The 25,102-nt window shown below is 34.2% G+C and overlaps 2 protein-coding genes across 4 annotated transcripts; one reads left to right on the forward strand and one right to left on the reverse strand.

Moving 5' to 3' along the window:
* Positions 1-3,614: 3,614 nt before the first annotated feature.
* On the reverse strand, positions 3,615-14,171 carry LOC125670114 (endonuclease III-like protein 1). 2 transcript variants are annotated; one of them, XM_056163413.1, is made up of 4 exons: positions 14,139-14,171; positions 7,645-7,815; positions 6,920-7,185; positions 3,615-4,289 (listed from the first exon to the last, which is right to left on the reverse strand). In XM_056163413.1, the coding sequence occupies exons 1-4, from the start codon at positions 14,154-14,156 to the stop codon at positions 4,124-4,126; spliced, it is 621 nt and encodes a 206-aa protein (XP_056019388.1). In that variant the 5' UTR covers positions 14,157-14,171; the 3' UTR covers positions 3,615-4,123. The 2 variants fall into 2 exon arrangements, with proteins under 2 accessions (XP_056019388.1, XP_048761051.2); XM_048905094.2 differs by lacking the exon at positions 14,139-14,171 and adding an exon at positions 13,009-13,663.
* Positions 13,663-24,535, forward strand: LOC125670113 (phosphoribosyl pyrophosphate synthase-associated protein 2-like). Of its 2 annotated transcripts, XM_056163410.1 has the most exons (10): positions 13,663-13,878; positions 15,137-15,189; positions 15,415-15,481; positions 16,571-16,743; positions 18,964-19,079; positions 19,197-19,401; positions 19,481-19,516; positions 20,531-20,601; positions 21,448-21,594; positions 22,516-24,535. In XM_056163410.1, the coding sequence occupies exons 1-10, from the start codon at positions 13,796-13,798 to the stop codon at positions 22,672-22,674; spliced, it is 1,110 nt and encodes a 369-aa protein (XP_056019385.1). In that variant the 5' UTR covers positions 13,663-13,795; the 3' UTR covers positions 22,675-24,535. The 2 variants fall into 2 exon arrangements, with proteins under 2 accessions (XP_056019385.1, XP_048761050.2); XM_048905093.2 differs by lacking the exon at positions 19,481-19,516 and having other exon boundaries at positions 13,727-13,878.
* Positions 24,536-25,102: the final 567 nt, after the last annotated feature.

The raw sequence follows: 25,102 nt of genomic DNA on the forward strand, positions 1-25,102 counted from the left end.
TTTTTATTGATCTATTTCCTGTTTGTTCAATTATAGATTGAAAACGTAACATATATTATGAAACACCCTGTACATATATAAGAAAGAAATACGATTAAAAAGACATTTCGTACGATATAATATATTATGTTGCCGTCTTTGTCTACAGAAATTTACCCAGTTGTTAAAGTCCGTATAAACAGAGGGCGCCTTCTATGGACTTTTAACAACCCGACAAATTTCTGTAGACAGTCAGGAACAAACATGATAAGTGTTTTGTTTTGTCAAGGACCAATTCATGTATGTTTCACATGTAAAACCAATTTTATTTTGTTTTGCCTCGGACTAGTAATAACACTGTACATTTGTTTTGTTCTCGGGAGACGTGAAGCAGGTATACATGTATATAAATATGTTAACAAAAGTAAATGTAGATTGCTTCTTTATAGATTTTTCAAAAGTTTTTGATTGCGTACAATATGTTTTATTGTATACAACATAATACTTTAAATGCTTGTATTAATGTAATTGCTTTATTTACCTAACTGATTTATACATAGTTAAAAAGTAGAGAAAATTTCTAAAAATATGATACATAGATCATATATCTTATGACCGTAGTTTCAAAGATTTAGAGGCACTCCTTTTGCGTTACCCCGTTTTTACGCGCCACTGGTCAAATTGGCCGGTACGGTAGAGAAGGGGTTATAAAGGGGGAACCAGCACAAATATGTTACTGCATGATTTTAAAATTTATGTATTAACAACTGACTTGATATGTTAAAAACCAAAATCGTGTCTCTGGCTTTTTCCAATGTAATTTAGGTACGAGACAGGGTTGTATGCTAAGTCCCCTCTTATTCATCACATGTATGTTTATTGTACAATGTTTCGATTTTGTATTTTTGATAGAATGTTTGCACCCATATTGACTCATGGGGCAGAGATATGGAGATTCAAAATAATCTGAATGTATTGAATCTGTGCATACTAAATTTTGTAGAAGAGTACTGAAACTTAAAAATAATACCTTTGAACCAGTTGTTTAAGGAGAATTAGGGAGATACCCACTCATGGTACAATATTTTAAGAAACTTATTGCTTAGTGATTAAAGTTACTGTATATATATGGAAGATACAAGATACCCTACAAGATATCATTTATTATTACTCCATTTCAACAATGTACACAGGACCTAAGGTAACTGGGCATTAGAGGTAAAATCAATGTTATATAGATCTGATATAGTTTTCACTATATTATGGTTGCATCAAAGTGTAGGAAACGATGAGACCTTGAAATACACCTTCTATAAAAATGGTGAAAAACAAAATTTTACAGAACCTGGAATGGCTGGAACTTTTTATTCAATTGAAACAGCCTTTTGATATATTTACTCTCTCTTTCTCTCATAATTTTTTCCCCTGTAAATTAAAGATGTATATGTCACTTGTGTTAATATTACAGAATATAAGGGGGGGGGGGGGAGAATTTAAAAAGAAGAAGAAGGTGTATAGGAAACGATGTTTTATTTTTTAAAGAGTTTGTCCAACGAGTACAGGATAACTACATGTGCATGTAGGAATGACACTCCTCAGTCAGCATACAGCGGAAGGAATGACACTCCTCAGTCAGCATACAGAGGTAGGAATGACACTCTTCAGTCAGCATACAGCGGTAGGAATGACACTCCTCAGTCAGCATACAGCGGAAGGAATGACACTCCTCAGTCAGCATACAGAGGTAGGAATGACACTCTTCAGTCAGCATACAGCGGAAGGAATGACATTCCTCAGTCAGCATACAGAGGTAGGAATGACACTCTTCAGTCAGCATACAGCGGTAGGAATGACACTCCTCAGTCAGCATACAGCGGTAGGAATGACACTCCTCAGTCAGCATACAGCGAATTCTATTGTTATTGTGAATTTAAATTAATTTTGAACCAAAAAGGTAGATAGAGGTAATAAAGAACAAACAATATATGGAAAGCCTGTGTAAATTAAGAACGTCTAGTCACTGTTCGGATATCTAAGTGCATTCCTAGGGAAACAGATACTGTCTCTTTTGTGAAACAGAAAACAAACTTTGTATTGAAAATCAAATGAATCTAATTAAAACTTGTGAATTTTATTGTGATATTGGACCAAACAGTAATATTGTGAAACACTTAAGTTGCTATGGGAACACTGAATATGTTTATCTATGGGGATGGTGCTGTCCGAAATAATATTGCCAAATTCACATTTTTAGAAAGGAAAAACTTCATGGGATATGTAACTTGTGATAATAATGATACATCATTGAACCATATTGCATTTAAATTAACAAATATTGTAGTACTAAATATTATATTTGAATCTGGTCTCATTTTTCTTTGATATACATTGTAATTATTGAATGTACTTTGGGCCGTTGGCCTTGAAATACTAATCAATAAAAATCCACCATCATCATAATATACGTAAATATGTATAAGAAATACATTCAATTAAAAACGTTCCGATCGCCAATATGTTGCCGTCTAAATTTTGCTACTCAATGTTTAAAGAAATGTAGACAGCAATCACATGACGCGTTTTATCCAATGACAGAGCGTCATTCTAGTCCGAAGCAAAACCAATTTTATATTAGACAGCGAGTAGCAAAATATTGACAACATTTTTGTAATATAATGTTCGGTCCTCGACAAACAAAACACCAATTTTTTTTCATGTTATAAACAGAATTCGTTATTTGTGCATGTACAGTAAAAGTTAATGGCTGGTTAAATTACCCCTTTTTATAGTGGTGCTGCTAAAACGCGGAACGGAAAACGCAACCCAACATTTCGATACATCGACCACATTTTATCTGTGAAAAAGATTCACTTTCATCATCAACTTTCCGTATGTATGTAGCAATATTCCATTATCATCTGCACATGGTGTTCATGTCTCCCAACTGATTTGATTAACAAAAGCATGTTATGCACATGATCAATTTGTAAACCAAAGCAGGCTTCTGACAAATAAGTTGGTGTTACACGGATTTCAAACGTCTCATTTCAAATTCAGCATTTTGCAGATTCTATGGTTGTTATAATGATCTTCTATGCAAATTATACAATCTGTCGTAAGGTTGAGTACTGTCCAATATTTTTCATACTATTTTTGTGTCATTCTTCATACTGATTTTGACTATGGATAACCCCATTTACATGACAAGATATAGGGCTCACGGTGGGTGTGGCCAGTCATCGGAGGATGCTTACTCTTCCTTGGCACCTGATCCCATCTGGTGTCTCCATACTTTAATTTTTTCTATTCTTTTAAAATAAAATTATGATATTGATCACTGTTTGTTATCCTCACTTTTACAATACATATAGAAAGTTTTGCACACTGCACATTTACATTGGTCTACACTCTAGAGTGCTTCTACTGCTGTTAAAATCTTAATTCTGTTGCATCAATTACATTATGAGTAGAACCAGTTATTACTAGTATGACATAGATCTGCATTCAATGTCCCAAGTGCTACTCAAAAGATAAATGTTCTAGATAGTATTTGAATTTCTCTCCACTAAAAGCTAATATAATAACCCCCCCCCCCCCCAACCCCCCCCCAATAGACAAATTCATTAACATAAATGTTTTGTTTTTTTTAATTAAATCACTTTTTCTCTACAATACTACATGAATGAAATAACGTAATATATTCAAATACATGCACCCACACATACAAATAACAAGACATAACACATTCTGACATCATGAGTGTCAAACACAATGTGTATCTTGTACAATTATCAGAAAATACATGTATACAAACAATTTGTATGTGAGCACTATATAAGATTCACATGATAAAACAGAACCAAAGAAATTGTCCAACACAATTGTACAATTATCAGTAAATACTACATACAATTTGTGTGTGCCTGTGTGACCACTATAGCAATTAAGTTTCTTCTTTTTTGATTTTCCTTGGTGAGGGTATCTTATTGTTTGTTTTACTCACAGGACAGATGGATTTGTTCAGAATTCGTAACATCTAGCATTTAAGTTTCTTCTTTTTTGATTTTCCTTGGTGAGGGTATCTTATTGTTTGTTTTACCCACAGGACAGATGGATTTGTTCAGACATTCGTAACATCTAGCATTTAAGTTTCTTCTTTTTTGATTTTCCTTGGTGAGGGTATCTTATTGTTTGTTTTACCCACAGGACAGATGGATTTGTTCAGACATTCGTAACATCTTGGTCCTACAGGTAAACATGTCTGTTGTCCAAATCCAACCAGCAAATGATTGATGTCACTCCAGTATTCCCTACAACAATTCAAATTCAGCTGTAATAGAGGACAACATAAACATTACTGAAATAAAACCCAAGTGGCCCATGCACCTTTTAAAATGGTCACCCGAGTACCACACAACACTATCTAGCATTCTCAGCCTGAAAACTAATTATGTTCCCCAAACAAAGTTTGGGAACATATTGTTTTTACTGTTTCTTAGCTATTATTATTATTTTTCTCCGGTACTTTTTTGTCCGGGAGTGTTCTCAGAAACTACAAAAGGGATCGATATGAAACTTTCCAGGATGATAGTGTAGCGTTTGTAGATGTGCAGAACGATAGTCATTTTGTTTGCATGTGCATGCATGCGCACGCACGTGCATTGGAATTTTGGTACAAAAAATTGAAAATCAGAATTCACAAGGAATCGACATGAAACCTTCATAGGATGATACATGTAGTATATCATTTGTAGATGTGCAAAATGATAGTCATTTTGTCTGCATGCGCATCACATTTTTCGCACGCTGACTTTATAATCAGTGTAACTTTTTTATTACCCATTGAAATGGTTTGATATTTATATCATAGGTAGATATTGAGACCCTTAACTGATTTGCATGGTCAAAATTACTAATCTGTGCGTGTATGCACGTGCGCTTCTTTTTGATTGGATAATACTAAAACATTAGTAACTATATTATTAATGAAGCGAATGAGTTGATATTCACAACATAGGTAGATGATATGTGTATCTATATATTAGTATAATAAAAAAATGCCAACGTGCACACGTGTGCATCGTCTTTCAAATGCTCATTTTTAAAAGATGATAACGTTTTTGTTTTTCATCAAATTCTTTTGATGTGAAGGTCTTAGATGTGTCTTGGTACTCCTTACAAATTGCTGTGGTTAAAACTACTGCTGAGCACGTGCATGATTTCTGATTGGACGATTTTAAAATCACTATAACTTCCTTATATTACATGGAAATGTTATGAAATTCATACTGTGGGTATATGATACAAATGCCTGTTGAATGATATCAACAAAAGTGCAGAATCATGCTCGTATGCGTGTGTTTGCACGAGCATTGCTTTCTTTCATTTCTTGGTACTGAAATGACTATAGTAAACGTACTACATGTAATTAAAGGCTAAAATAAAATGATTTTTGCTATAGGTTTACAATGACATCACTTTTTAATTGGGGGAGGTTTGGGGAACATATGTTACGGTCCCCGTTACAATTAGAACTAGTTTTCTTTTTCATTTGAGTGATCAAAAAGATTGTTTGTTTTCAGTCCCGTCAAGAATTTTTCACTCATACTGAAATGTCACCAGCTGTAGGTGAAGTACTACAAATTTAGACCTATGCTTAGCGCCCAGGGATGTAGCAGTGAAGGTTCTTTATCATGCTAACGCCTGCCACAACACGGAACCTCCGTTTTTTAAAGGTCATATTTGAAAGACCCATGATTCTCACTTCTAAATGCCAAGCGTTTAAGAAAGGAGCAATCACTACCTACGTTAATGTCTTAGGTTTGATGTGGCCATGGCACGAGTGGGACTCAAACACATGACCTCCTGGTTACGAAGTGAATGCTCTACCACTGAGCTACTGCGACTGGTTGAGTTATCAAAAACAGAAGATTGTTATTTTCATTGATTGTACAACTGTTACTAACAATTGTTTCTGAGAAGTTAAAAATGTTTTTTGACACATGACAGACAATGCTGTCAACACTATGGCATGAATAGCAATAGACCACCAGAGTCTCTCAGGTGAATTAAATATTGGTTGGTTGTATATTGTTTAATGTCCTGCTCTAGAATCTTTTACTTATTGACATATAGAGACGTCACCATTGCCAGTCAAGAGCTGCAAAAGTTAGGCCAATGCTCGGCGCTTACGGCTTTTAAGCAGAGAGGGATCTTTATCGTGCTACACAAGAAACAAGGGGCATTGAGGACACATTATAATTCGGATCCCCACGGGCCGAATTATATATTGGAGAAGGGGCATAGTATCGAGAAGTCTAGAGGTCATTTATCTCAATATAACTATAAGTTCTTTAATTAAAGGGACTGGTTCATGTGTTTTGAAATTTTTCTTCCAATTTTGATGTTTAACATTAAAAAAATGACTCATTTAATGTTGACAGCCGAAATTGTGACCTTCTGAATGCAAGAAAAAAACCATATTTCAGGCGTCAAATTAACATAAACTCAAATAATTGAAAATATCTTCAATTATTTGAAGATATCATCGAATTAATGCGCGCATTAAATCAATTATTGCTCTCATCAAATGAATTAATGAGAGCAATAATTGATTTAATGCGTGTATTAATTCAATTATTGCTCTCTTCAATTCAATTGATGAAAGCATCAATTTCGTAGAAATATTGCTCGCAATAATTAATTTAGAGCTTGGTATATATAATTTGATGATCTCTTTAATTCAATTGAAGATATCTTTAATTATTTACAATGCTTTTGTGTAAGGAATTAATGCGCACATCAATTCTTTTAAAGCGAGCAACAATTCAAATAAAGAGATCATTAATTCAATTGTACATATGTTGAATTGAAGATATCTTTAATTATATAGTTGCTCTCTATTATTTGAAGAAATCCCCTAGTGCTGTCCTTTCCTGACCTTGGTAACCAGTCCTGTAATGCTTTCCTGGTGTCCTCTGGCTGTTTGGTTGGCTTTTTCACCCATTTGAGTCGATTGGAAATCCGATGAACATGTGTGTCCACCCCAATGCCTGTGATCTCATTCCATGCACACTTCATCACCAGGTACGCCATCTTTGGTCCTACACCCGGCAGCTTGCAAAGTTTCTCCACAGAATCCGGGATGTCTCCGTTATATTCATCTTGAAGAATTTTTGTAGTTTTCTTTATGAATTCCACTTTTCTCTACAACAGGAGTATCTGCTTGTCAAAGTATTAGTGTTCCTTAAAAATGAGTCGCATCCTGCTTTTGAAATATCAAGCAGATTCAAATGTCTTTGTATGTTAATACTGTATACAGTTAAACAAGGTTATAGCCAACCTTTAATGCCAGCGAACAATAGTTTGTTATAACCAAACTTCATCATATCCAATAAGATATTTTTTCTCTCCATCTCATAAGGGAATAAATATCATTTGCAATAGACATGAATTCATTATAAGCATGTTTATCATATATGCGTTTTACTGTATATTGCTTCAATTAAGAATATTGACTAAGAATGTAAAAATTATCAACTCATCGGTTTTCTTGATTTCTTGAGTAAATTTCTGCTTTACAATCATGATATCATAACATATACAGAAAAACGATTACAATTTTCATTCAATACATCATTCAGTAGCTTTCAAGCATCAAAGTACCTTCCAAAAACCAACAGGATAGATCAACTCTCCCAGAACTTGATCCGAGGTTTGCAGAATGTTATCAATGTTACAACCATGTTCTCTCAATTTCTTCATTGCAGCTGATGTTATCTGGTCCTTTGTTTGACTTGAAAGCATGAGTGACACCAGTACTTGGTATCTGTACACCTGAAATGTGAAACTACATTTACTCCAACAAGTTACAGCCTCGGTTAACGCCCCTCATATTTCTCGGCGCCAAGTCAAAAGTATCTCGTCCTGAATTTCTAGCATGCTGGAGTACGACAACATATAGTTAATGTCAAAATTCTGGAAAATTGTTGCTCTTTGGGGAGTAGGGCGTAAATTATAATTATTATAATTATGCCCCCCTTCAAAGAAGAGGGGCATATTGTTTTGCACCTGTTGGTCGGTATGTGGGTTCAGGTAGACCACATGTTGTCCGATAAATATCTTGAGATCCATTCACTTGATCTTAATGATATTTCATATGAGTAGAAGAGGACCCCTGTTGATCTGAGGTCAAAAGGTCAAGGGCCAATCCACTCTGGACATAGGAAGATACTGTCCACTCAATATCTTGAGAACACTTTCCTTCACAAACATTAAAACTTGGTACACTGGTACAACAATGTGAGGAATAAATGACCCCTATTGATTTTGAAGTCACAAGTTTAAATGGCAAGGGTCAAACTGGACATAGGAATACACTGACCACTCAATGTCTTGAGAACCCTTTGCTTGACAGATATCAAACTTGGTACACTGGTACATCTTAAGGAGTAGATTACCTCTATTGATTTTGAGGTCACATCATCAAAGGTCAAACTGGACATAGGAATATACTGTCTGCTCAATATCTTGAGAACCCTAAAGGCTTTTAAGCCTTTGCTTGACAGACATCAAACTTGGAACCCTAGTACATCTTAAGGAGTAGATGATCCCTATTGATTTTTAGGGCACATGGTTAAAGGTCAAACTGGACATAGCAATATACTGTCCACTCACTGTCTTGAGAACTCTTTGCTTGACAGATATCAAACTTGGTACACTGGTACATCTTAAGGAGTAGATTACCTCTATTGATTTTGAGGTCACATCATCAAAGGTCAAACTGGACATAGGAATATACTGTCTGCTCAATATCTTGAGAACCCTAAAGGCTTTTAAGCCTTTGCTTGACAGACATCAAACTTGGTAGTTGGTACCCTGGTACATCTTAAGGAGTAGATGATCCCTATTGATTTTTAGGGCACATGGTTAAAGGTCAAACTGGACATAGCAATATACTGTCCACTCACTGTCTTGAGAACTCTTTGCTTGACAGATATCAAACTTGGTACACTGGTACATCTTAAGGAGTAGATTACCTCTATTGATTTTGAGGTCACATCGTCAAAGGTCAAACTGGACATAGGAATATACTGTCTGCTCAATATCTTGAGAACCCTAAAGGCTTTTAAGCCTTTGCTTGACAGACATCAAACTTGGTACCCTGGTACATCTTAAGGAGTAGATGGTCCCTATTGATTTTTAGGGCACATGGTTAAAGGTCTAACTGGACATAGCAATATACTGTCCACTCACTGTCTTGAGAACTCTTTGCTTGACAGATATCAAACTTGGTACACTGGTATATCTGAAGGAGATGAGTCGACCATATTGATTTTGAGGTCACATGGTCAAAGGTTAAACTGGACATAGGAATATATACTGTCCGCTCAATGTCTTGAGAAGCCTTTGCTTGACAGACATCAAACTTGGAACACTTCTATATCACAATTGATTTTGAAGTCACATGGTCCAAGGTCAAGGATCATATTGGACATAGGAAAATACTGTCTCTATTCAATATCTTTAAAAGAACCCTTTGCTTGACAGACATCAAACTTGGTACACTGCATGGTCAATCCACTCTGGACATACTCCTGATAGGAAGATATTGTCTGCTCAATATCTTGAATTGGTTTGGCACCACTATCAATTAAATGATGCATGTGTATATCCCTTTTCAATTATGCACCAAAGGGGGGGGGTATATGTTTTACAAACAATTCTTGTTCATTTATTTATTTTAATAAAATGTTTTTGGTATGGATATGCTCAACTTTATTTTTGTTCTCAAACCATGAAAATTTGAATCCATGAATATAATTGATATAACAGTAGTTAGTGATTGTCACCCTCTACAGTTATATAATACAGTTAGTGAAGCATTAGAGAATAAAGAGAGGAGAAAAATTGTAATAATTTACGTAACTTAATGAAGGCAGACAGTTAGTGAAGCAATAAAGAATAAAGAGAGAAGAGGAGAAAAATTGTAATAATTTACGTAACTTAATGAAGGCAGACAGTTAGTGAAGCATTAGAGAATAAAGAGAGAAGAGGAGAAAAATTGTAATAATTTACGTAACTTAATGAAGGCAGACAGTGTCTGGATTTCAGTGTGTCAGAATGGGAGAAATTGATTACAAACTGACTCTTTGTTGAAGTGCCCAATCTCTTCCACTACTAATAGACTCTGTTTAGAACAGCTCAATACCTGTGTTGCATCAAAACAGAAACAGAATGACTATTGTAAGTGTGTTCTTTTTGAGATTGATTCTTTAAAATATCATAACTAAGCAGAGGCCTGGGCCTATCTTACTGGAAAAATTTGTCAAGTTGGGAAAAGATCAAGTTAATGTATAATGACTAATGAAATTCATCCTATAAATTCAACTAAATAATCTGAATTTGAATAAGAAGTTTGATACAAATGATTTTATATATATCATGATACAACTTTCTTCAGAGGATTTCATTTGCAATATATAGGAAAAAACTATGGTGTCCTCATTTGGGAATGAGGCCTCACTTCAATCCCATAGAACCAGTGCTCGAGCTGGGCTTCGCCATTTTCGCCAATGGCGAATTTTTTTCAAAAATGGCGAAAAAAAAATGAAAGTGGCGAAAATCCCTTTTTGCAATAAATTGTATTTTTAATCCTTTGTCAGTGACACATTATCGCCTGTTTGTTTATGCAGTCAAAATCTGTTTATTCAGTCAACGCGTGCGACCGGGAATCTCGCGTCGTTCCAGTGCACACAGAGCTGGTCACAGCCTCAGGTAATTTATGGCTGCAAAAAAGTCGGTGATTATGTAATAAAGTACATCGGACAGCTGTTTACCCTGCTGTTGTCAATTGTTTAACATTTAAAGTCTTATTCATTATCGTGTTATCATTTCCACATTAATGTCAATTCTTAACCAGAGAACCGACTGGTAATTAAATTGGCCGTATTATTGTGTATAATGTATATCTAAATACATCAATTGTTTGTTTTTGCGGCCAAACTCGTTGATTACAAGATTTTGATTTTGATGTGTTTGATTTTAGTTCGAATATTTCATAAACAATGCGGTCGGTCACCATTGATATGGACATGGCAATTTTAATAAATAATTTTCTTTGAAGTTCGGTGCGCAACAGTATAAAAATGCTAATCTCATAAGACTATGCACCCCATTCTATTTTGACACTAAACTTGTAGCTTCTGACCCTAGTCAGTCTAAAATTTAAAAAATATCTATGTTTGGCTTTACAGTCAACCCCACCTCCTCAAACATCTGATTCTGTCCAAATTGCAAAATCTTCCATACAAAAACGGAAATTTAATAGGGAGTGGTTGAGATACGACTCTAAATTGGGCTTGATGTTTTGTGACATCTGTATTTCGGCCAATGTACACAATGTTTTCACTGAGGGGTGTAGCATCATGAAGTTTATATTTATATGATTTATTATCTGAATTTTGATTTCCATAATAGAATTTATCAAACAAATCAACTTCTTATTATTTCAGAAAGAAATGTTTAGGTATGGTAGCTGGATATGATTAAGTAATGTAACTGATTCAAAATGCTAAAATAAGTGTAATGAATAAAATAATATATAATATGATGGAAATAATTGTAAAGCATGTGATTATTTGTGCCGCGCCACTCCCTGAAAAAGTGGCAAAAGGGAATTCTGGTCCAGTGGGAGCACTGCATAGAACCCCTTAAAATTCTCTGTTAAGGCAAGCACAAGGGTCAACTATCAGCAATAAGGATTATACATTTACCGAATCAACGATACTGAACATGCATCTTTAGTTGATTTCACAGTGTGATTCAACACCCAAAACCAATACTTTTCAGACCTGTCCCCCTGTAAATGATTGAGTCTGCTATTTATATTGTATAAGCATAGATCAAGATGGGGACTGAGGGGAAAATATCCCCTCTTTTGTGATTGATTTAAAAATACACCTTTTTGCTCACTTTCATGAAGTTTTGGTTGTAAAGTTCTAGTAAAAGACTAGAGTCAGAAGTAGAAAATAGAAATTGTCAGGGTGAACCCCTTCCCTTTGAAAAATTTTGGGACCCATGCATGACGTTACAGTATATATACAGGTGAACACTTGTACATAAACTCTTTTATGGTATAATAAAGCTCATTATTATCCATTTTCTGCTATAATAAGATATAATTTACCAAAATCTGTCACAATGTCTAATTCAGGAATATCTCCCTCCAAAATGGCAGAGGTCTGATTATTGTGAGACTGAGAGGTCAGATTGTAGACTCCTAAAGTTTGTATATATATATATATATTCAAATGTCTGTATGACCTTGTACCTTCTGTGGAGAAGACTTATATAGGCAGTGCCTGCTGTCCGATTCTGTTATGATTTATCCTAATAAATAAATAACAATTGTGACACAAATCTATCCCAATATTTTCTCAGAGAGCTACAGTTCTGCAGCTAAAAACCAATGTGAAATATAGGTTGATGGTGGTTTCATGTTTCGAATATATGAAATAGGTGCATGACAGTTGCACATGTATATAGAAGATGGAAAATAGGTGCATGACAGTCTTCTATATGTAGCTGACATGAAATAGGTATGCGACAGTCTGTATAAATAGCAGTTGTGCGAAATGAGTACAAGACAGTTGCATGTATACCTTATTTAAAATAGGTGTATGACAGTCTTGAATAATTTATTATAGGAGATGCAAAATAGGTGCAGGATGGTATTGTGTATATCCGATATGAAAATAGATTGATGGCTGTGCATAGATGCACGTGCACGACGGTCTATTTAAACCAAATACTACAGAAGCATGACAGTCTTACAAACAGGCAATGAACAGTATGACTGTCATGCAAATAACTGATAAACCATAAATTCACAACAGTGAATTGATGCAAAAGCTGAATAGGTTGACTGTTCACAACAGTTCTGCAAATCCGAGTTGACACTATGTAACCACTTACACCAGACCTGTGTGAATTTTTTTTTTAGAGTAATAGGAAACGAAAGAGCTTTACCTCTGGGGAAGCAAGAGTGTCACTTATGACATCACAACCCATGGTATCTACTGGTGCATCCCTGCTTTTCCTCATTTCATATATATTTTTAAGTTGATCTCTCCACAGCGATGGTTCCCAAGAAGAACCTTCCTTCTTCGCACTGTTAACTTGTTCTGGTTCAGTCTCTTCATATTTTATTTCAACTTTTCCCTTCAGTTTCCTTTTTCTAGTTGAAGGGTTAATAAAAGTTTCATTTGAGGATGTATGAAGAGATCTTGATTCGTTTTCTACTTTCACTTTAACAGTAAGGTGAGATCTAGTAACTGGGTGACTAAAGTACGGCGACTCCATGCTGTTAAATATAAGGAATGACTTAAAATTACGATTAAATAACCGATCATAAGACTTTAAAAAAGTCTTGCGTGGGATCCACTGGATGAGTATTGGCAGCATGTAAATTGCCGCCAAAAGTCACTGTCCAAGGTACATCCGGTTTCACTTTCACTTTGAACAGCGCCAATTAAAATGCTTACAACTGCGGCATACGTAATTTTTTACCCTGTATATTGCATAATTTATTTCTAATTCAAAACCTTTTTTTTATCCTTCTGTGCTTTCCTAAGTGCAAGCAATCCATTCATGTAGCCTGGTTCCCGCTTGCACATCGGAAGGCCTCGGGAACCAGGCTATCCATTCATGGTCAAGGTCAGTTTATCATGCCGAAGCTAAACCAAAACTAGGTCTCGAGCAGCTTACCTTTATCCGTGTACAGAATAACTAGATACATTCCTCAAATAGCGACAAGATGGCGTTGGATCCCGGACAAAAATGTCCCATGGTTTTGCTAGCAGGCAATTCCCACCCAGAGCTGTCACAACTTATTGCACAGTAAGAAAGTTGGGAAATTGTTTACTATAGGTCAATTACCTTAATCAAGCCTAGATGTTGTAATAAAAACAATAACGGTTCATTAACACGTTAGTGACATTGGTGAAAGATCCACACGTAAAAGCAGATATTCTGTTAGACCCTAAAGTTTTCAAAATTCAGCATCATTTTTAAATCTTTGAGAGCCAAGCTGGTTTTTTCATAGAAATTAAAGAATGAATAATAACCACAGTAAAGATTATATATGGACATGGATATACCTTCCTGGGAAATGCCATAGTGGTTCTTAGAGTAAAAAATTCCAATAATATTGGTCCTGACATCTCTGACTTACAACAAAGTGAATAGTGTTTCTGGATTCATGATAGGCCTAATCCACTATAAACACATCACTGTAGACACTGCAGTACTGTCACACTTACATTTACTTTAAAAATGTCTGTAAGACTATGCACTAAAGCTAGCTACTACAACAAAGTGAAATTAGCCAGACTGACTGTGCACATCGATTAATAAACACCTGTCAATTTAACGGTTTTATGCAGCTCTCTGTCATTGATGTGAACTTTCACTACTTATAATTAACATGTTGTAGTACATGTTAGTTGTACTTAATTTAAGGACACTTTTACTGAAATGGGTTTGAGGGCTATCAAGTATCAGAACTTTATCATGTTTATTTTCAGTGTTCCAGGAATTAGTGCTGCAGCTCTTGGCCACTTGATACAAATGTCTTTTTTCAATTTAATTTTACCTTTTGATTTAAGGTTAGATAATGATGGATGAGCCAGGGAATGGTGACTAATTAAATATTAAAAATCACAAAAGTGTTATTCTGAAGAGTAAAGTTTATTGCTAAGAACATAAATTGGTTCCTTTTAAATTTTACTCATTGAATGACAAATGCATTGAGAAATGGTTTTTAATGTAAAAGATGACTAGCTTCTGTAAAACTATACAGTGAAACCAACTGATAAAAGAGAAGGAAAATAAAACATTTAAAAAGGGATGGAATTTCCCATGTTGACAGTAATATATCTGTATATTATGCTTCCAGATGTTTTAAAGTGTTTCAGAACCAATTCTTATTTAAACAGAAATATTTTCCATGTGAAAATTTTTTTGTCGAATATATAATTTTCCTCAATGTGAAAACTAGCCTCTGTTTTTATTATCAGAGACATAATTTTTATGTTGTATGCAGTTATGAAATGTTCAGTTGTAAAAATCACATTTGTTTCACTTCTTGTTGTTTCAGGAGGATTGGGATAAGGTTAGGGGACATGAATGTGTATCATAAAACTAACAGAGGTAAGTGTGGATGCAGTTCTTTCTAAAGTATTGTAATTGAATTTAAATTTATCAAGAAAACCAGATTTGTTTTAAATTATTTTCAATCTAGTGGAATTTGACAGAGATCAAAGAATCCAGTCCCTGTTTAACATATTGCATGTACTTTATGTACACATATAATCATTGAATCAACCTGGTGAATCTTTGAAATTTTAAGTTTAGAATTAAATATTATAATTGCAGAGACAAATGTGGAAATTAAAGAGTCTGTAAGAGGGAAGGATGTCTATATCATTCAGACGGGTACAAAGTAAGCAATGTCCAAATTGTCTCTTAGCTAGCATTCTGTGTTTCTCAAAGTGTTTACTTCCTGTGGAACCATTTTCCACATAAATCAATAACATATTCAAATAGGACATGAAAAACTTTACTCTGACATTGTGTCCAGTTTTCTTTGACTGCCATGTGACAAATGCAGTGCACATCTTAAAGGTAGCAATTATTAAAGCCTATAATTTTTAATACATGTATTATACATTCAGTATTACCTATGGCAGTTACGATATTTTTCTAATTGTCATGTTCACTGAAGTATATTTTTTTGTGTATAGCAAATTATCGTGATTTCACTGGTTTTTTTTTTTTACTGTATTGATGTCACCGATACAGGTAGTCTATCACAGATACAGGTAGTTTATCACAGATACAGGTAGTCTATCACAGATACAGTAGTCTATCACAGATACAGGTAGTCTATCACAGATACAGTAGTCTATCACAGATACAGGTAGTCTGTCACAGATACAGGTAGTCTATCACAGATACAGGTAGTCTATCACAGATACAGGTAGTCTATCACAGATACAGTAGTCTATCACAGATACAGGTAGTCTGTCACAGATACAGTAGTCTATCACAGATACAGGTAGTCTATCACAGATACAGGTAGTCTGTCACAGATACAGGTAGTCTATCACAGATACAGGAAGTCTATCACAGATACAGGTAGTCTGTCACAGATACAGGTAGTCTGTCACAGATACAGGTAGTCTATCACAGATACAGGTATTCTATCACAGATACAGGTATTCTATCACAGATACAGGTAGTCTATCACAGATACAGTTAGTCTGTCACAGATACAGGTAGTCTATCACAGATACAGGTAGTCTGTCACAGATACAGGTAGTCTATCACAGATACAGGAAGTCTATCACAGATACAGGTAGTCTATCACAGATACAGGTAGTCTGTCACAGATACAGGTAGTCTATCACAGATACAGGTAACAGATACAGGTAGTCTATCACAGATACAGGTAGTCTGTCACAGATACAGGTAGTCTATCACAGATACAGGTAGTCTATCTGTCAATAAGTTTTCCTGTCTATGTTCATAGGGATGTCAACAATGACATAATGGAGCTGCTTATTATTTCCTACGCATGTAAAACAAGCGCCGCCCACAATATCATCGGAGTCATTCCCTACCTCCCATACTCCAAACAGAGCAAAATGAGGAAAAGGGGCTCCGTCGTTTCCAAAGTCATGGCTACTATGTTAGGGCAGTCAGGTAAGTAGTTAATTGTATGAGTAGCTTTGTTAGGAAACTTTGACCCTTCCTATGATGTCACAATACAGTATTATTTTATGTTGATTTAACTATGAATTACATCGGAAGATAAGATTCAATGTTTATAAAGCAGAAACTTCCTTTGCACTTCATGAGAAATGTCCAGGATGTTTATTTATTATTTTTTTATTTGCATTTTTTCCATTGAAATATATATGCATATACATGTATTATCAAGAAAACTTAGTGTGATACCATTGTAATTTTACTTTTCACATTCACCACCCACTCAAACATATTCACACCCAAACAGTTCTACATGCATAAAATTTTGGTACAGGTAACTTAGAAGTTTTAGGTATATTGAATAAAGCTCTTGGTAGTAAGTTTCCATATTTAAAGTCAAAACAAATTGTAAATATACAGTGTACAAAATATATATAGATGTATATATTCATACGAAAATAATTAAATTTTACATTACTGTGGTTCAAATATGTTTTTCCAGTAAAGTCGGACAGTTTAAAATTATGCATTGATATGTGCCTTTCAATGCAGTGTTTTGTTCTTAAATGAGAAAGTAATCCACATAAGGTTGGAATGTTATTTTTACATAGGCATGAGAAATGTACTGCTTAGCATATAAAATAATAAAGTTTTCTACTCTATTCTGATTCAGTGGCAATTCACCCAAAATAATATTAATAGCATTGATACCAACTCTAAGAGGTTGTTCAGTAAATATGCAAACTAAAAACTTTTCATAGTAGAATTATTTTATCACACATGACAAAAATATGCAGAATAGTTTCTGCCTTAATTACTATACGCAGAAATTACAGTTGTCAGCGGTTTTGATATTGATATTTTTTAAGATAATAATTAGCAGGGATTAATCGATGACAGACTCTGTATTGTAGTCACTGCACTGAAGAATCATTCAATTGTAGGTTTAAAACAAAGTTTGAAAATATCTTGTATACTTAAATCGGTAACTCCATAGGGAGTTATGTCCCCTTTCCATATGAGCAATTATAAATAGACTTTGTACATTTTTCATTTAGCAGAATAGTCTCAAAATAGAAAGGTAGATATGGAAAACAGTCCTTTATAATGAACATTAGTTCTGTCTACAGACATGTATTTTTATAGCACATATTATACTATCATATTTCATTACATATACATGGGGAATAATGAATTTTTGCTGAATGCATGTTTATTAATTTAATTATATACCAGGTAATTTAAGTAATAAACATGGAGTTAATTGTATAATAAGCAAAGGAAATACAGAAATTCCCCCTGGTTTCATTGTTTATATAAATTATATCTACATGTATCAAGTGTTTATATTTTGTATAAAAGTAAAGTATATACAGATTTCCTTTCCATAAAAAACAAGTCTCCTTGTGATGTAAACATGAGTTTCTCTATGAGGATATATAGATTTTGTGATGTAAACATGAGTTTCTCTATGAGGATATATAGATTTTGTGATGTAAGCCTGAGTTTCTCTGTGAGGATATATAGATTTTGTGATGTAAGCCTGAGTTTCTATGTGAGGATATATTATAATAGATTTTGTGATGTAAGCCTGAGTTTCTCTATGAGGATATATAGATTTTGTGATGTAAGCCTGAGTTTCTCTATGAGGATATATATAGATTTTGTGATGTAAGCCTGAGTTTTTCTATGAGGATATATAGATTTTGTGATGTAAGCCTGAGTTTCTATTTGAGGATATATAGATTTTGTGATGTAAGCCTAAGTTTCTCTATGAGGATATATAGATTTTGTGATGTAAGCCTGAGTTTCTATTTGAGGATATATAGATTTTGTGATGTAAGCCTGAGTTTCTATGTGAGGATATATTATAATAGATTTTGTGATGTAAGCCTGAGTTTCTCTATGAGGATATATAGATTTTGTGATGTAAGCCTGAGTTTCTAATTGAGGATATATAGATTTTGTGATGTATTAAGCATAAGTTTATATGAAGATATATAGATTTTGAACTTGAAAAGGATGATCGTATTTATTATTGATAAAATATTAGCTTCATACCTTAGTAACATGACTTGCGACATGTGCAAAATCCCAGTAATGATACAGTGCTTAAACAATGATATAGTGCTAAGCCTTCGTTTCTTTTAGCTTTCTGCATCTAGTTTATTATATTTCAGATATAAGACATTTTATGAAATTATTTTGTGATAGGTCTAACTCACATCATCACCATGGATCTGCATCAGAAAGAAATTCAGGGATTTTTTGACATTCCAGTGGAAAATTTACGAGCTTCTCCATTTCTTATTGACTACGTAGAGAGATTGGTGAGTTTACGACAGTCCTGAAATAATTTTTCCCAGAATTTTTATCAGCAGATTATCCCAGTTTCTTCATGTGAAAATATGATTGAGGTTTCAAACCCCCAAAAATGTGTGCTTTAGATTCCAGACTACAGAAATGCAATAATAGTGGCCCGCAATCCAAATTCTGTCAAACGTGCAACGTCTTATGCTGAGCGACTGCGATTAGGTATTGCTGTCATTCATGGAGAGGAAAAATATGATGATGAAGACAAGGAAGATGACGGAAGAAATTCACCCCCACCACCGTCCAGAGTAGAATATAAAAAGATTGAAATTCTGCCAGGTATGTTGCAGATTTGTAAGTTACATGGTCAGTTGTGTTAACTTTTAGGAATCTTATTATTCATCAAATTCTTTTATAGCTATCCATTTTGCGAAAGGGAAACCCAGAGCAAAAGGCTAGTGAAATGAGTGTGAAGGCATATTTTCAAACTAGAAATGTTTGAAAAACAAATATGCTCCCCTTCTCCCAAATCCATGTGCAACATATATGCCCCCTTTCCCCAAATTTAATCCTTGTGTAACATATGACCCTTCCTACAAATTGAATTTATGGATAATTATATACCCCTTTCCCCCAAACTGAAATCCATGTATAGAAAGCATGTTGACTTTTTATCCTTTTAGTTTGATAGTCAGTAGGTGTCATCAGTTACTGTACTTACAATAAATCTGCAAGTGAAGTTTGATGACTATCAGGTAAAGAGATCTCTAATTGTTGGTTGGACAAAAATAATATTATATGCAGAGTAGAAACCCTAGTTGATTTTTTTGACCAGAAATTCAGTAGGGGGTCATCTACAAATGCTGACCAGTGAAGTTTGATGACTATTAGCTAAAGCAGTACCACAGACTGTGCTACATTCTCACATACTACATTTACCCTCCACAGAGATGAGCTAGCTGGTATGTGTGAATGGCTGTGCTACTGTTGGGGTCATTCATATATCAAAACCTTTTTTTTGTTTTGAGTTAGATGAGATATGCTACTGATGAGTTTTATTAATGTGAACCCTATATCATACCATCTACATCTACTATTGACTTTTGATATGCTATTAACCTCAGTGTACATAGCACTTTTTTTCCTCTGTGTTTACAATGTAGCGAATTCGGATATGCACTTCAGTCGCATGTAGATATTTGTCAGCATGCAGACTGGGACTTCCTCATAAAGTTGAAAGATCTTTGAATTGTGGGGATGATATAGGGAGCAGATCACCAATAGATGTAAATTCTGCAGTGCAAATTGCATGTTAATGTATTCAGTATCATGTTGATAAATTGCTAGATGGTATTAATACAGTGCATTTAAATTATAGTTTTTGAAAGCTTTAAATTACCTTTATAACATTGGATGTGACTTATTGTGCACAAATTCTCATCCATTCCATATTTTTGCCCCTTTTCAGCTTTACTACCAAAGGAGAAGCCTCCACTTAATGTAGTGGGTGATGTTGGTGGAAGGATTGCCATTATTGTGGTAAGAAATCACCAGTAAAGTGTCACTGAATGCAGACATTCCATTCTCATTCTAATTAATTACCGGTACAATGTCATTCCATTATCATTCTAAGTAATTACCTTTACTGTGTCACTGAATGCAGACATTCCATTATCATTCTAAGTAATTACTGGTACTGTGTCACTGAACGCAGACATTCCATTATCATTCTAAGTAATTACCGGTACAATGTCACTGAACACGTACAGACATTCCATTATCATTCTAAGTAATTACCGGTACAATGTCATTCCATTATCATTCTAAGTAATTACTGGTACTGTGTCACTGAACGCAGACATTCCATTATCATTCTAAGTAATTACCGGTACAATGTCATTCCATTATCATTCTAAGTAATTATTGGGACAGTGTCACTGAATGCAGACATTCCACTATCATTCTCAAATAACTCCTCAAAATGCATGAACATGAATTCAGGAGTGGACTGTTAAATCAAGAAAAAATGTTTACTAGAACTTTTAATGTTGCAATATTTTTCTTCTATTTGTGTATTATAATTTCATAAATACTAGCAGTATAATTTGCAATGTAAATAAATGAGGAATTATAGAATCTTACAATTTTATGCAGATATTAATGCCTGACTTTTAATTAGGTCTGTACAGCAATCTAATTAAAATCAGATCTTCTCTAACCATCCAGTGTAACAGTCAGAGAAAATCTGAATTTTATTAGATTAGACTCTACAGTATGCAGTTTGAGTCTTTTATCCCCTTGCCTTTAAGTGGCACATGGGCATCATGCAATTGACATGCTATTGCTTTCATCCTTGCAGTCATCACATGTACATTTCTTTCGTAGGATGACATGATAGATGATGTGAATGCTTTTGTTAAAGTAGCGGAGGTTTTGAAGGATCGAGGAGCGTACAAAGTGTACGCCATGGCAACCCACGGTCTTCTGTCATCAGACGCACCAAGACTCATTGAGGACTCTTGTATTGATGAGGTAGATATTAAATGTTCAATTCAACAAATTATACTTGCATTTTAGAAGTTCTGTAAAATTGCCTTTCTTATGAGGTTAGTATTCCATGACCCGGGAATGAATATGCATATTTTGATGAATTGACTTCATGATTGAAATCTGAGTGTTAACCTAAAGTTATGGTCTAGTGGAGGATTAGAATTTGTCGATATAGTGTACATACACAGCTTCCTGCTGTTTAAATCTTTTTTCACAAGTTTAAAATGCACATTTTAATTAGGTCACCCGAGTTACTCGGGTAAACTTTTGCTATTGGTCTGTGTTCATCATCCATTAACAATTGAAATTTTTTTTATTATCCTTGATAAATACCATTTCAATTCTTATCAAATTTGGTATGAAGCATTTTAAGGACAAGGGGAACACAAATTGTAAATTTCAGGACTCCTGCATCTCTTGGGTCTTAGGGGCAGGGCAAAAACTGCTAAGAATTGACCAATTTTCCGTTCTTTTTATTATTTTGAAGCAAAAATATTAATTTGATCTTTAAAGGCTCAGAAATGGTGCTTTTTAACACAGGGGTTATCATCCTCAGGACTTCCATGGGGATGCTGTTCACGGTTGCTCCAAAACCCTCTGCCTTAGTTGTGCATACACATATAAAAGGGTCTAACTACATGCCTGCATTCCACATGTATTTAATGTATTGGTCAGAATATATTTACTTCAATTTTAAATTTGTGGTTTTGGCATACAGTAAAATTAAAAATGGAAAAAATAAGGCAGTGTACTGTATTACAAGCGTAATACATGTAACATAAAAACAACAAAAATATAGTCCCATGAATGGTAATTTACAATTTTACAGCACATGTACGTTCTGTTATATCAAAATCACATGTTGGTCAATTATTTATTAATGGTGTTTTTATTTTGTTATAGGTTGTTGTTACTAACACAGTGCCACATGAAATTCAGAAAATGCAGTGTCACAAAATCAAAACAGTAGACATCAGTATCATGCTTACGGAGGCGATCAGGCGAATCCAGAATAACGAGTCCATGTCCTACTTATTCAGAAACATAGGCTTGGATGATTGATCTCGGGTGTAAAATTCATAAAAGACTACTTGAGCTGATTGAATGTTATGAAGGAATGGATGAATTGGTATCTGTAATCGGTATTTTGATATTGTCAACCAGATGACAGGGAAGATGGATCTTGACCAAAACACACAGGTCCGAGGCCTGTAAAATCAGCTGGGAGCCACTAGGGAATAATAAAATTTAAGAAATATAAGTCCAATGGGTCTGTTGATTTTTCATCTCAACGCACTAGCAGACTTACTTCTATTTAAACTAAAACATAACACCCCCATTGAAATGACATTGTAGCTTTGGTTGTTTTGTTATTATTCTCTGTTAATATTGGCCACATTATGTAATTCTTTTTTGTCCTGAAGAAATTTATTTTGCATGATATTCATGTGTGTGATTGTTCATGTGGTTACTGCATGATATTGACATATCCAGGGCTCCGTGTTTGCCCAACTCTCAATTTTGTATTGTTTATAGCAAGGCGTTATGAGATTCATCACTGTTAGTTATCTTCACCTTTCATGGTAATTATCAAACAAAAAGGAATACACAATAAAATCATGTGAGCCACTTTTCCCTGTGTACCTTTAGATTGACGAGAAAATATTTTGGACCATTTGGCAATCAAAAGCATTCATGTTGTCTGATATACATGTATCAATATTGTTAATGGAATGTGCTAATGAAAATCATGATTGAAAAACACCATAAGGAAAGCTTACTGAAGTGTATGTATATACGTATAAATATAAAGAATCTCGTGCACTATCATGATCTACTGACTTTCTTCCTCCATGCACTGCATACAGCGGTGTTTTGTTGACATGTCGTTCATGAAAAAGGAATTCATAATTACATTCTTCCATTCCTAGTAACTTCCTTTAGGTGGTTATACCAAAGTTGTATTTTTATTGCTATCCAACTATTTATCTAACTAAATTCAACTTAATCTTCAAAAATATTTGCATTTCCGTGTAATGCATACCTTTAAACAAATTACATGTATATACCTTTAAGAAATAAAAACAAAACCTTAGAGAGATTAATCTTTGCAAAACAAAAATTTCGGCTGAACATTGCACACATACTGGGGCATAACTACTCGAGTATTGTGAAACAAAGAAAATTTGACTTGATAAATTTCATTTTCCCTTCAGTGCATGCAGTTTTATATCTATGTATAGATTAAACAACAAACTGCATGCCTGTATATGGTGTAGATTCTATCCTATCAATTTTCCTAGGTAATTCTGATCATACATCTTATATATATCAGTTCATCATCCATACAGTAGTAAATTAATATTTTTAAAAAAACCCATGAAAACCAGGGAAAAAATGGATGACATTAATATTCTCTATAACTTTATTTTTTGGAGGGAAGTCATATCGTGTTAACTTGTACATTTTGTTTTGTCCTGTTGTTTATACAGTGCCAAAGATCCACCCATCATTTGATTATTAAATCAGGTTGTAAAGCTATTTAAATGTTAACACTTGTGTTTATGTTGTAGGATAAAACTTGAAATGTGTACAACAAAACATGGCTATAAATATTGAACCCTTGCACAATGAAATGCTGGTCATAACAAGGTTTTAAATTGAACTTCTTGTCTTTAGCAAAATATAAAATAATACCTTATCTAAATAAATGAAACTTGAATGTTTCTGAATGGTGTTTTACTGTGATTGTTGATAATTCTTAATGATGCATAATGTTCATGCACATTATTAAGACTGCATGTGATGTACATTTATTTGTGTATTAAAAGGAGGGAGTTGATAGCCAAGCAACAATCAAACTTGGAAAAGTCTAGTATTTGTTTTAAATGATTTCCATCAAAATAAAAGTTTGGAAATTATATGTTTGTCAATTTGATTTATATTTGAAAGAAAAATTGAATAGAATCCTCTATAAACACTCCTCAGTAATCTATCTCCAAACTATTAAAAGTACAAGATTTTTTATTTTAGAAACATATATGCCCCCCTATGTAATAATATATGAAAAGGATCAACTATAAGTTTAGAATATCTGCAATGGTAGTGAAATATATGGGTTATTTATCAGTCAGGGCAACCACAATACATGTACTAAGTTTGATCTTTATCAGACAAAGGATTATAAACATGATAAGCAGTACTTCTTATATCCAGAGGCGAGATTAAAAATGAAGTCATAAGACATTTTGACCAGTGCAGGTAATCTACTATTTAGGGGATACTGGTGTACCAAAGTTAAGGTTTGTCATGCCAAGAATTCACAATGATAATGAGCAGAAAATATTTTTTTATATCCAGAGGTATAGTACATGTAGTTTGATCTTAAAAATAAAATTGGGTCACCTACTCCTTAGGATGTTCCATTATACCAAGTTTGACTGTCTGTCAAGCAAAGGGTTCATAAAATAATGAGCAGAACACATCTTCC

The sequence above is a fragment of the Ostrea edulis genome, chromosome 4 (assembly GCF_947568905.1).
Source record: "Ostrea edulis chromosome 4, xbOstEdul1.1, whole genome shotgun sequence".
Lineage (NCBI taxonomy): Eukaryota > Metazoa > Mollusca > Bivalvia > Ostreida > Ostreidae > Ostrea > Ostrea edulis.